Here is a 13,343-nt window from a genome sequence, read left to right on the forward strand (position 1 = left end):
GCGAAAGCTTCTCACTCCCAGGGCAGCCCCGGCACCCTGGCATTGCGGAAGGTGCTCTGCTGCACAGCTCTGTTCCGTCAGGCCCTATTGGCCTCTGTTACACATTGACTCAGGGAGCCAGAGCACCAAGTGGAGGTTGTACCTTTCAGTCCTTTGGGGTGTTAACTGTCAAGGGCTGGGTTTGCCTCTGATGAGTACAATCAGTTCCAGAAGACTGGGTAAGTCTCTTGCTAGCAGGTGGACATTCTGGTATTTTAGACTGACTGTGAACGAAACCCAGAGGCTGGTTCCAGAGCTCTGTCCCTGAGAACACATCCCTATGGAAAATACTTGAGTTTGTAATTTTTTTTTTCTTCTGGGAGTAGAGGTCTCAGGCTCAATCCGGAACCATGTATGTACAGTTGTGCTTATTATTTGGTGTGACATGAACTCAAAATCTTGCATTTTTAGATTCCTTTTAATTCTAATTGAGGCCTCACTGTATGCTCTTCAGTTCTGTGTATTTTGAGGCTGGGTGGAGAAAGTATATGATTCCGCTGTTGCTTCTTTCAGTCTTCCCCCCTTCTCCTTTTATCATTCCAGAGTTCTTTTCTATTAGTCAGACTTTTTTGTAGAAACCTTCTTTCACTTGCCCTGGCAAACTGCTTCTTTACTTGCTGGTTTCCTTACGTTTGGGGCACATATTGTAAGAAACAGATTGGAAGGGGAAATGTGCAGCTCTCCACTGAAAATGAACTCTCCACCCCTCCCATCCTGATAAACAAGGTTTACATTTACAACTAAAAGGATTCAGAGATGCAATTTTCAACTATTCTGAAACCAGCAGGACACACCTGACTTTAATAGTTTTAGCTGAAATTGTAGATGTTTTTCTTCAGTTTAACTTATGAGAAAAGATTATCTGATGCATTTTGTGTTGACTTCCCCTTTAGTGGTTTATTTTGTCTTTTTCTGCCCATCTGTCTACTAATAAAATGTGAAATAAAATACCTGTATTGCTACTTCCCCATGAAATGACCCTCTTCTTTTTTTAACTTGTGTTTAAAGAAAACTAAAAGGTGGTCTCAATATCACTGTTAACCTTGCAGATTATGCCAGGGCTCAGCTGAAAAATTAGACAAAAACCACAACTGGGGAATCTGCCTTTCTAACTCACCTCCCTGGTATATCCCCAATCCCTTCAAGCTCCTTATAGACGTGGCCATTTGTTAAACTTGATTCTGAAAACGGAAGCTGATACAAGTAGATCAGTGAGGGACTGAGGGGTGCTCTGCTGCTTTCCTTAGGCAAACATTTTCACTGTCATTTGTTTTCCTAACTAACTTATTGCTGCTAATAGCAGGGATCAGGCAGATCACCCTATTTAATAAAAGTCCTAATTTTACTTGTAGACACTTACCTTTTTCTAGGTAAGGTCCCAAGCTGCCCTATCCCTAAGTCTCTTAAGGAGCTATAAGAAAAGCCAGGTTAACTTTGATCAACATGGCCTGGGCCCTGTGAGGAGGTTTAGCTCTCCTTACAGCCATTGTCATTTGGGCCAAGAGGGTCCAGTTAAAAGGAAAACCATTTCAAGCCTTTATAGCCTGTGTCAGAAGACTACAACCATGTGGGGTCTCCTTTAGTCCTATGAAGTCCAGGGCTTCTGCCCTGAGCTGCCTTTCAGTCACACCACACAGACCGTGCATGCTCTCAGAACTTTATTAGGTGGAGATTGGGCAAGAGAAAACCCCTGAAACAGTTGCCCACCTGGTTCAAGACAACCGGAATGGAGATGTGTTGCTTGGAGGTATCTTTGATTTTTAAAGGGGAGCTGACTGGCTGAACAACTGAGATTTTTTTTTTTCATGGTCAGCCAGTCTCTAGTAAGTCTCTAGGGACATGACCAGACTAGAAGCCCCTGTTTGAAGACAAACAGGTGCCCATATTTGTGTGGGGTGGAGGGATATCGCTGCTATTCCCAGATCAAGATTTGGTGGAAGAAGACCATGACAGATGACAAAATGAACAGTTTCTCAAAAACAGGGGTATAAAGTAATTACACAGGAAAGAAAACAAATAATTTCCAAAGGAGTGAGACAAGTCGTGATTCTTCATTGGTACTTGACCCCTATACCCAAACAGCCTTGAACCAGCCCTTCCAGAGACTGCCCCTAGTGGCCCACTGGGCAGTGCAGGCTATGAAGAGGACCTGAAGGCAGATGGGGTGGGGGCACTTATTTTGCTACAGTGGAGAAGGGGCTTGAATGGGGAGAACAGACCTGGCTAACATCTGCAGCCGTCCCCGAACTCCCCCAGACTTCTATCACATTTACAAATACATACATAAATACATTACATACAATAGCCAGTCTGGGAGGCAGGCTCCCCACGAATTCTAGGGAAGGGCACTGGGCTCCCAAATATGTGCTCGTGTGTTCTCTCCTGCCCAGGATAAGCTGTGCCCCAGCACGCCCCTCTCTTCCGGATTTAGTTTGTCCAGTATGGAGAGTTGCCGTAGGCAGGTTTGGAGGCTTGAGACTTGGGCTGCAGGGAGCTGGGCTGGCTGCGCTGACCCGAGCCACTCTGCAGAAAAGAAGGGAAGGCTGTCAAGGCTGGAGCAGAACCCCTAGCCCAGAGCAGGGTGGCTACCTCTAGCACTGTGCTCACCTGGGCATCCTGTGGAAGGTGGTGGTGCAGCAGCTGGGAGTGGGGCTGCTGGTGGGCTGGCAAAATGTGCAGGAATGGTGGGGGCGCATAGCCAGGGGCCGCTCCCGGGGCCAGGGGCCCAGTGGAGCCCAAGGCTGAAGGCAGGCTGAAAGGTGGAGGGGTCCCTGCATGAAATCCCTGCTTGTCAAAAGTCTGCAGGGCAAAGAAGACAATGGTGAAGGTCAGGTTGGGCTGTAACCTCCCAAAAACCTATACACTCAACCCACCTTTGTCCCTCACCTGTGTCTTATTGTAGACAGAACCAGTCATATCAGGTAGACCGGCGGTGCTTGAAGACACTGATACTCCTAGGAGGAAAAGCAGTTGTTCCCCACAGCAGTTGTTCCCAGCTCCAGGCTCCCCACCTCCAGGGGCACTCAGGGGTTGCCCTGCCTGATAGGGGATCAGGCAGGAGCCCACCACTCCAGGCCTTATCCTGGAAAGGAGAGGTAAACGCTACCTTTGCCAGGCCCAGAACCTGCAGACTTGTTTGGTGCCTGTGATGATCCAGCATAGCCACCTTTGGAGTAGTCTCCTGCTGCTGTCCCCTGGGTCAGGTCGTCATAACCTAGCGTGGCAGAGTATAAGAGGCAAGTGTGAGCCACGCAAGCCTGTCTGACCCCGTGTGTCTCTCTGGGGAGCACCCCTCACCTGTACTGTAGCCATGCTGGCCATAACCACTGGCCTGCTGGAAGGGAGGTGTGGGAGTGCTGAGGTTCACCCCATGTTGCTTGGCTGAGGCTGGAGGAACCTAGTGGGGCAAGCAGATGAGGTATTAGTGTAGGAAGAGGCAAGCTGAGGCTGGTCAGGTACCCCTGCCAGAGCCTAAGGCAGCAGCTGACATACCTACAACCACAGGGGACCTGTGTTTTCATTAGTGCAACACATGTTGGATCTAAACACAGCAGGGGAAAGTGACCTTGTCCCCAGCCTGAACAGTTCCTGAAGGCCAGATAAGACGGAGTGGAATCATGACCCTCCCTCCCTGCTGGAAGATAGGTCCCAGGTTTCCACCTGCCAGCAACCCAAGGCCAGGAGACATAGTCACACCCGCTGAAATACTCACAAACATGGTGGGGCCATACTGGAAGGCACTGGGCACGCCTGTGTAGTAGGGAAGGCCAGTGTAGCTATAGCCAGGTGGCAGTGCAGGGTTCAGGAAGGGCTGCTGGGCTGTGTGGTGGGTCTGTGATTGGCTCTGCTGTGGCTGAGCTGGTGTGGTAGGGGGTGCAGGGGATGCAGAATCCCCACGGCCAAACTTCGTGACATCACCTAGGAAAAAGCATTGACTCCAGTCACTGCCCTTCCTCCAACCAGAGAAAGGCCAAGCTGGCTTCCACAAACAGGAACAGGTCTGGCTGCCAGCTCGGCACAGGCTGCCAAGAGGCCTCTCTCAGCCTTGTTGCTGCTGCTTCCCAGCTCTTGGAGTTTGTGCTAGGCCGGCCCCGGGCCACTCCTCATCCACTGAGCAAACTCACCTGGATACGGATTATTAGCTAGGTTCCCATCTCGGCTGGCAAGCGCTGTGGGTGCAGCAAAGGGAATTCCATAGTAGTCCTAGGAGAGACCAGGGAGGCTCGATCAGCGACTGGCCCTGCTTGACTCCCAGGACAGCAGAACCAGCCCATGAAAGTTTAGGTGATGCTACACTCCTGAAATAGACTGCACGCCTGAAAGCCAGCAGTCCCAGGGAACACCAAGTAAATGGTGCCCCTCAGAGGAGTGTGCAACTAGGCGGCCTAACACACGAGCACACAGACCAGCCAACCCTGCAGCTTCGCCAGGCAGCGCTGCCGCAGACCAAGCCTCACACATCCATCTGACACCACAGGCAGATGTTTGTGTGAATGCCTCGGGCTGAACCACTTCACTGGCTTTTCTGTGAGAGACTGCAGAGCAGCTAGGAAAGCTGACTAAACAGAGCAGCCCCAAAAAAGGAGGCAACAGAAGTACAAGGGCCTGAAAGGTTTAAGGGGGGACAGGGGGCAGTGCCAGGTAGGCACAGGAATGAGCAGGACCCCAGGTGAAGCCCGGAACTGGCCTGTCACCACCTATACTGCTCTGAAAACACTGACACGGTCTAGGATAAGCTTGTCCAACCCACGGCCCGCGACAGCTTTCAATGTGGCCCAACACAAATTCATCTTTCTTAAAACATGAAATTTGCAAATCTTTTAAAGCTCATCAGCTATCTTTAATGTGAGTGTATTTTATGTGTGGCCTAAGACAATTCTTTCAGTGTGGCCCAAGGAAGCCAAAACATTGGACACCCCTGGCCTAGGACTTGGGGGAAGTATGGCAGATACAACACAGTGTGGAGACAGAGACGGGAAAACACAGTGGAACTTCGTGGAGGAGGGGAGGCCTCACCTGACCCTCACTCACCATCCAGGGCCTCGCACTCCCGACACACCTGGCCCCTGAGGACAGGGAAAGCCCTTGGGCTGTGCCCGATCATGGCCAGAAAGGAGCCATCCTGGCTGGGAATGGCACTTACACCCTCCAGGAAACCTTCCGGAAACCCACAGCAGCCTAGAACCCCCAGGGGAGGCAGAGCTGGGAATGCACAGAGCTGCACAACTGAGGGCGGGAGTAGAGAAAGTCCAGAAGGGGGAGCCCTTTCACAGAACATGAGAAATCTCCAGGCGGGAACCAGGCTCACAAGCAGCAGAGGTGAACAAAAAACTCGAGGGATAGAAAGAGCAACATATCTCAAAAGGTGGGCTCCAGAGGGTGTTTTCTCTAAGGCACAAAGTGATAAAAGCCAAAAGAGTGCTGTGAATACATGTGGAGACCATGGAGAGCCCCTGAAGCAGGATGAATCCCGGGGCTCAGCACCACCTCCTGCACTCTGGGTCTTTGGCCCGCAGATTAAAGGGCTGCTGGTTTGCAGTGGGGAGAAGCTGCTCAGCTCCCAGGCTGGGCCTCTGCTTCTGGAAATATGGCCAGCCAGTGGAAAGGGCTACTCTTCCGAAACAAGAGCAGCTCCGTCAGCTCTTTGTGGTCCGGCAGAGAAGGGGGCAACACCAACGGGGAAGAATGAGAAGGCAGCACTCCACAAGGGAGAAAGCCCCTTCCTCCAGGAACAGGAAAGACTGTATCCAGCAGAGGTGGACACAGGTGTCCAAACTGCTTGCAACTCTCTGACAAGTGCCCCGGGAAATGGCAGAGCAAGAAGAGAGTGGCTCCCAGGAGGAAGTCCTGCCCGTGGGCAGGGCAAGGAGCGGCTCTATTGCCTTCTGTCCCCACAGTTGTGTTCATGTGGCTATCCCTGGAAAGGCCCACACTGCGTTCTGGCACCAACGGTCAGAATAAAGAGGCAACCCTGGCCTCAGAGTAAGGCTGCAACCAACAGGACGTCCCAGGGCAGGCATTCTCACAAATCTAGATGGGAGGCCAGACCTAGAAGAGATCTTAAAGACCATCAGCTCAAGCCACTCATTCAGCTGATGGCAGAAGAGCAGTCACTGGCCACCTCAGACCAAAGACGCTATATGGTACTCTGAGGAAAAGGAAGACATTATAAAACTCCAGGGCCAAGCAAGCAACCTCCATGTCTTGTGTCATATGGGTTTTCTTTTTAAAAAAGAGAGGAAGAGAGAAAACAAGATGAAGGAGGGAAGATTATTAAGCACCAACATTTAGCAGGGGGCATGGCCTACCAGAGCCCCAGGTTTCAAAGGCCTTCATGTTTCCTAGGGATGAGCACCGGACATTCTGTGCCAAAGCTATGGTCACGCCTGGCACAACCGCCAGATGAAAACAGCTTTCTCAGTAGTGGTGCTGAGAGGTTCCTCAGGCAGAGGATCCCAAGGGCCAGACAGGGTGGCAGCCAAGACCACAAGAGGGGGGACATGTAAAAGATTCTGAACCCTCTGCTCCGACCAGTCCACACCCCACTCACCACTGGCAGCCGTGACTGCAGCATCTGGAGCTCGTCATAGCCATAGATCTGTGTGAGAACCAGAACGTGTATTTTAGGAACCACATACCACCCCCTGGGAAGCCCAGGTCCATCTAGGAGTCAAAACAAGGTTGCGGGGCTGTAACACACCCGGGAATGGGATCTGGATCAGCTGTTATGGGAACAGGTCCTGCCTTCACGGAGTCTAGATGGAAGAAGACCACAGGGCTCAGCAGGGCAGAGACGGGGGGCTCAGGGATGGAAGGGCAGCTCGAGGTGGGCAACCTGGGCCCAATGCCAGGCTCCTGCCAGGTGCCAGCCCCTGAGGCCAGGGGAGCTGGGCAGGCCAGGAGTTCAACCAAGCACTCACCGGGTAGGCAGGAAGCAGTCCTCCAGGACCTACGAGGTACTGGTTGTGCAGCAGGGGAGGCACCCCCTGAGGCAAGTTTGGGGGTGCTTTGCCTGTATAGAGGGAAAAATCAAATGGAGTGAAGTAGTCACCACAAAGAGTGAGAGTCCTCAGCTGCTTCAGGAGGAGGCACAGTCACTGAGCTACCCCAGATGGGTTCAAAGAAGGGCAGTGGCCGAATGAGGCAGAGGGTCATTCTACAAAGCAGTGAAGGGGAGACAGAAAACCCGGCCACCACACCGAGGTTGTTTCAACGTCAGAGAGTTCTGGGCCCAGACAAAAGCAGCCCCTTTCCCCCAGTCCCTAAGGTCCCACTGCACTGAGCAAAGAGAAATATAAAAAGAATCTGCCTCCTCCAAAGAGGGCAAGGAAGCCATGCAGTGCCAGGAGAGGAACAGGATGAGTTCAAAGTGGGTTTTAGCAGCAACCATCAAATCATAGTCTGCTGGGCCTACCGACAGCCTAGGTCTGCAGTCGAGGAGCCCACAATAAGTCGTCCCTGGCCCCTCTAAGTCACCATGTCAACTCGGCTCCAGGGAAGAACAGAGAGGAAAGATTGGAAAGCTAGAAGCACACAGAGGCCAGGAATCCTGCCAGGGAGAATTCATCCCCATCAGGGGTGGGGAGATCAGGCCTCAAGGTCAATGGAACACACAGCACACCTGGCAGGACTAAGACTCTCCTGACACCTGCACTGCCTTCCTGGGACGCCAAGAAGACACCTTTGAGGGGCTCAGGGGTGGGCAGGAAAGGCCTCTGAAGCACATACCTGAGGTCACCAAGGGTGCGGCCCTGCTACTGCTGCTGGACACACTCGTGGGGGTCCCACTCAGACAGAGGCTGTTCGCGGTGTTCATGCTACTGGACAGGCTGACGCCTGAGGATGCGGAACTCGAGACGGAGGTCGCTGCCGTGGAGAAGTTGGCTGAGGACTGGAGAGAAGAGGCGCTCTCCACACTGGCATGCTGGCAAAAGAAAAGCCAGGACACATGGATCTGGAGGCAGAGGAGGAGGGTGCTGGGGAGAGACTGGCCTGGGGCTTGGGCCCATAGTCTCAAGGCTGAGCAGGCAGGTGATGATGTAGCTACCCAGGCTCCCTTAAGGTGAGAGGCACCGTGCTCAGTGCTCACTGTGGCCCCTCACACAGCCGCTGGTTCCAGCCATCAGGATACAATACATAAACTGAACATCAAAACTATTAACATTAAGCTCTAATGACCACAACTCTGTAAAAATCCTTCAAGCTGCTCATGCATTGGCATCCAAAATGAGGGCACAGAAATCCCAAGATAACTTTGGATCATAAATGAACACAGACTATCTGAATATGGGACAAGTACCTATCTCAGAGCAAAGCAAACAGTCTGAGAAGAGGCGAGCATAGGCCACAGGAAGCCCAGCGCAAGTCTCAATCTTTTGGAGGTTTCCCTTCTATTGGGATTCTCAGCCACTGTGGTCTGGAAACAACAGGAGGCTGAGAGAGGCCTTTGCTCCAAAACCTGGTGACATCTTTCAGTCCACCAACGCCTCACCAGGGCCCACCTAAAAGGGCATGGCCTGCCACTATGCCTGCTTGACAAGGTATCCCTGGGAAGAAAGAGTGAACCAGCAGACGCTCCATCAGCCCCAAGTTCCAGAAGCCCCACCCAGCTGCCCAACCCGAGCAACAGGGCCCTATGAAGAACTTCAAGCTCCGAGTGGGTAGGTGGGAGAGGTACACCTAGGTGGGCAAAGCAAGTTCCAAAAAAGGGAGGAAAAGCTCTGTAAGAGGGAGACCAGTCTCCAAACCAGGGCATAGAAAGCAGCACATCAACTCGTAGAGGAAAAGCCAAACAACAGGAAGGGCCCAGGAGAAGGACCCAACCTGCCTCCGCAGACTAACTCTCCGCGCCAACCCATGCCCACAGGTCACTACCCACCTGGGTACTGGCTTTAAGGAGCTAACATCAGAACAGATTCACCAAGGTAAAGACAGCCAAAAACATGGTTTCCTGGGGCTCCAAGGCATCTTATTCCTCCACAGATGGGCAGGACTAGGCTGGAGAGAGCCCCACCAGGAAAAGGGCAAAGGATGCAGTGGCCTGCCCGCCATCTAGGTCCCCTCCTTAGCGAGGAGCCAGACCCCCCACTACCTGCCACAGAAATCTGGAACAGCTCTGACCAATGCTCGCAAGTGTACTTGGATATATACAACCTTTTAGTCTCAGAAGGAAAAATAAACATTCCCCATCGCTAAGAGAAGCTCACTAGGGAACTAGGCCCTCACTTGCTGAAAGGGACTCAAGAGTCATCCGGCAAGTCTCTTCTCCCTTAGCTGCCCGACAGGGTTCCTGTCTCTGGCCTTGACCTTCCAGAACTGGGAGGACATCAACCTGCTGGATTAAAAGGTCAACACCAATTTTAAAGGCCTCGCTCAGTCCATCCAATGGGGTCTATGCAGTCAACTCCCCATTGATGGATGGGCCCAGAGAAGCAAAGGCAGCAGAAGATACTTAAATTTCCTTTAAGTACGGATGGAGAGTGATAAAGATCTAACTATGAGAAAATGGAAGAAAATACATAGATCTCTGTAAAAAAAAAAATCATAAACAGCAAACTTAGGGAAAAATCCCTATACTTCCCATCACGAAGGGCTCCCTAATACAGAAACAGAGACCAAAGACCTGACAAGAAAAGGAACCAAGAATATAAATAGCTTACATAGGCCAGGTGCGGGGGCTCACGCCTGTAATCTCAGCACTTTGGGAGGCGGAAGCAGGTGGATCACCTGAGGTCAGGAGTTTGAGACCAGCCTGGTCAACATGGTGAAACCCTGCCTCTATTAAAATATAAAAAAAGTAGCTGGGCCTGGTGGCATGTGTCTGTAATCCCAGTTACTAGGGAGACTGAGGCAGGAGAATCGCTTGAACCCAGGAGGTGGAGGCTGCAGTGAGCCAAGATTGCGCCACTGCACTCCAGCCTGGGCCACAAGAGTAAAACTCCGTCTCAAAAAAATAATAATAAATAAATAAAATAAAAATAAAAAACTCACATAAAGGAAATCAAATGGTTTTCAAATATATATAAAAAAGGATGTACAATCTCATTAAAAACTAGACTGATGGGCCATTTTTCTGCTAACATATTAAGAAAATACGAATGTTTAATAACACCATATGAGGAGGCAATGGTGTAACAGGACATTTTATTCACTGCCAGTGGGAGGTAAACAGGGTCAAATCACTATGCAGGGCAATCTGGAAATGTGTATAAAATCACAAATGCTTTGCTGTTCCATATCGTGGACTGACCCGCTACATACAGCCACACACATGAAACAACATAGGTAGGTTATCAAATGCAACATTCTCTGTAGTATCAAGACTGAAAACGACCCTAAAGCAGAACTGTGGGGAAAAACAACAACAACAACAACAAAACCCTTGTTTCAACATGGAAACATCAAAATACACTTGTGGGGATACACAAGTGGGAAAAAAAAAGTTGAAGGACACTGTACATAAAATACTCTCATTTATGTACCAAGAGAAAACAATAAAAAGGGCAGATAATGGCCAGCGCAGTGGCTCACGCCTGTAATCCCAGCACTTTGGGAGGCTGAGGCGGGTGGATTACGAGGTCAGGAGTTCGAGACCAGCCTGACCAACATAGTGAAACCCCGTTTCTACTAAAAATACAAAAATTAGCTGGGCGTGGTGGTGTGCACCTGTAACCCCAGCTACTCAGGAGGCTAAGGCAGGAGAATCACTTGAACCTGGGAAGTGGAGCTTGCAGTGAGCCGAGACTGCGCCACTGGACTCCAGCCTGGGCAACAGAGTGAGACTCCATCTCAAAAAAAAAGGGCAGATGATAATGGCAAAAAGACTATGTGTACGCACTGCATGTTTAGACTTCTATTTATTAAAAGAAAAATCATCTAAAGGATTGAGAAAATGTAAAGGTAGAGCCAAGTAGATGAGAGACAGAAAATCTTTTCGTTGTAAATTGACAAGAATAGCAGAAGTAGATCAAGGGATATGTTTGACTTTTGGCTTTTTTTCCAATTTAAAATTTGCAGTTTTGATTTTTTCTAGAGGCCAGAATGTCCATGACACATCAGAATTGAGCCTGCTTCAAGGGGTGGGCCTGCAGAGAGTCACTGAGAGGTCCCTGCCCCAGCCAAGCCCAGGGCTTCTGCAGAGCTGTGGAATTCACTTTTACAGGGGAAAAAGGAATATTTTGGGCTACTTGCAAATTGGAAGTTGGAATACTGAATCTACTGAGTAAAACAAACACTAATTTAGGTTGCAATATAAATTCTTATTAAGCTATAATTTTTCTGGTAGACATTCATTTTCTATATGGGGATTGTTTTAAACCTATTTGAAAAGCCAATTCAATCATACATCGCATCTAATTATGTACCCTGTTTTTATTGCCTAACATTGTATACTATGTAATTTATTAATGTTTTGTATAACATTTAAAATTTTTTTTTCAAAAAGTAAAGCTTTATACTTTCATCGTATGTCAGTTACCATTTGAAACATTTTACATATGTTAACAGTTAATGTTCACAGCCATGCCATGACTATGATGTATATACTATTATCTCAGTTTTCCAGATTAAAAAGATAAACAGAGGCACATAGAAGTTAGTTAATTGACCTGCCCGTTTTTACACAGGGAGTAAGGACAGAGCAGGCACACAAACCCAAGCAGTCTGGTTCCAGAGTCTATTTTTATCTCTAAGCCGTTCTGTCCCTGATAGCTATGTCCCTGCATGCCATAAAATATACCTACCAGAGTTTTTCTAAATAGTACTCTGTGATTAGACATTTAGGTTCAAAACTGAATATAAGAAAAAGTTCTTATATTCAAAAAACTTAATTTTATATTCAAAACTTTTATTCAAATAATTAAGTTTCTATTAATTATTGAAGGATGATCTATTATTGTCAATAATAAAAGATTTGTAGAACATAGTAAAATTTTTGAACTTCAGAATGTCACTTTTTTTCCCAAGTTTGTTGTGACTTTATAAATGCTATACCAAAAGCAAATAATAAAAAATCACATATTCCTGTGGTCAACCCAGGCACAAAATTTCTTTCATGATTATTTTGCATTCTTATTCTGGCTTAAATAAAATCTATTTTTAAACAATTCAAAAAAAGAAAAAGAAAAACTTTTCATTGTCTATCTTTCTATAACTTTTAAGATGAAATATTATGAACAAACAGTTGACGGCTGAACAACACAGGTTTGAAATGCATGGGTCCACTTACAGGCAGATTTCTTTTTCAACCCAATGCAGGCATGCATAATTTGAAAACACACATATTTGGAAGCCTGACTTTTCCTAGAGATGGGTTCTGCAGGGGCAACTGTGCGACTTGAGAATGTGCAGATTTTGGTGTAGGCAGCGGTCCTGGAATGAATTCCCTGCAAATATGGAGGGACAACTGTATTAGCAACGTCACAGTTCTGTCATGCTGACAAAGTATGGAACCCACTGGATGAGGCGATTCTGGCTGTGGCAGGTTGGAATACATGATCTGGAGTTTTTTTTGAGGAGATGGAGAGTGCAGCTCACCGTGAGTGCAGGAGCACTGGGCTCCCAGGCAGCAGTGGCACGGACACAGAGGGCAGCCCCATGGCGTTCCTGCTGAGGTCAGCTCACGGCTCCCATGAGCCACAGAGGGCAAGGGCAGGGGCAGGGGGACAGGCAGAGGTGTCCACACTGTGCTCTACTTTGAAAGTGGCAGTTTGTGTGTTTTATAAAAGATTCTGTGTAAGGTTTGACTTGGAACATCAGCGTGTGAAAGCCACAGCATTAGCCAGATGCAGAGGAAAGGACAGGACATCCCTTTTCCACCACCTCACTCTGCTAGTGAGCTGCTGCCTTCCTCAGAGGACACCAAGTTCATATCAGTTTCCTGCCTCCTCTGTTCGTCTGCACCCTAATCCTTCCTCTCGGCCTGTGGACCTGCCTACTCCAACCTCACCCAACACCTCCTGCTGTCCAGGAGCATGGACATTTTATTAATCCAGGTACCTTTCTATCCTCCCAATAGACGTTCCAGCCTCTCCTAAGTTTTCATTGGATGCCCTCTACAATCCGCCTCATCATCTCCATCTCACTACCATTCACTCCACAAGCCACCACAATCTGGCTGACACCTACCACTTAAAACCATGCTCACAGCTCCACGATCCACTGAGCCACACCTCAATGACCATAATCTAGGGCTACTCTTTGGCATATGAGGACACTTCCCAGCTGGTGCTCCCACTCCGGCCTCCTGTTTGGCTTCTTGGCAGTGCATGTTTGCTTCCACCCTCTAGACTCCCTTCTCTAACATC

The 13,343-nt window shown here is 49.0% G+C and overlaps 1 protein-coding gene across 1 annotated transcript in view; it reads right to left on the minus strand.

Annotated features, from left to right (window-relative positions):
- Positions 1 to 1,682: 1,682 nt before the first annotated feature.
- Positions 1,683 to 13,343, minus strand: part of UBAP2 (ubiquitin associated protein 2) — a 132,630-nt gene continuing 120,969 nt past the window's right edge. Inside the window, exons 20-29 of the mRNA XM_073021725.1 lie at positions 7,768 to 7,963; positions 6,960 to 7,051; positions 6,590 to 6,637; positions 4,164 to 4,242; positions 3,752 to 3,957; positions 3,337 to 3,436; positions 3,146 to 3,253; positions 2,926 to 2,993; positions 2,647 to 2,838; positions 1,683 to 2,562 (exon numbers count right to left, since the gene is read on the minus strand). Of these exons, the coding sequence (XP_072877826.1) occupies positions 2,467 to 2,562; positions 2,647 to 2,838; positions 2,926 to 2,993; positions 3,146 to 3,253; positions 3,337 to 3,436; positions 3,752 to 3,957; positions 4,164 to 4,242; positions 6,590 to 6,637; positions 6,960 to 7,051; positions 7,768 to 7,963 (1,185 nt within the window). The 3' untranslated portion in view covers positions 1,683 to 2,466. The remainder of the gene's footprint in view (positions 2,563 to 2,646; positions 2,839 to 2,925; positions 2,994 to 3,145; positions 3,254 to 3,336; positions 3,437 to 3,751; positions 3,958 to 4,163; positions 4,243 to 6,589; positions 6,638 to 6,959; positions 7,052 to 7,767; positions 7,964 to 13,343) is intronic.

The sequence above is a fragment of the Chlorocebus sabaeus genome, chromosome 12 (assembly GCF_047675955.1).
Source record: "Chlorocebus sabaeus isolate Y175 chromosome 12, mChlSab1.0.hap1, whole genome shotgun sequence".
Classification (NCBI taxonomy): domain Eukaryota; kingdom Metazoa; phylum Chordata; class Mammalia; order Primates; family Cercopithecidae; genus Chlorocebus; species Chlorocebus sabaeus.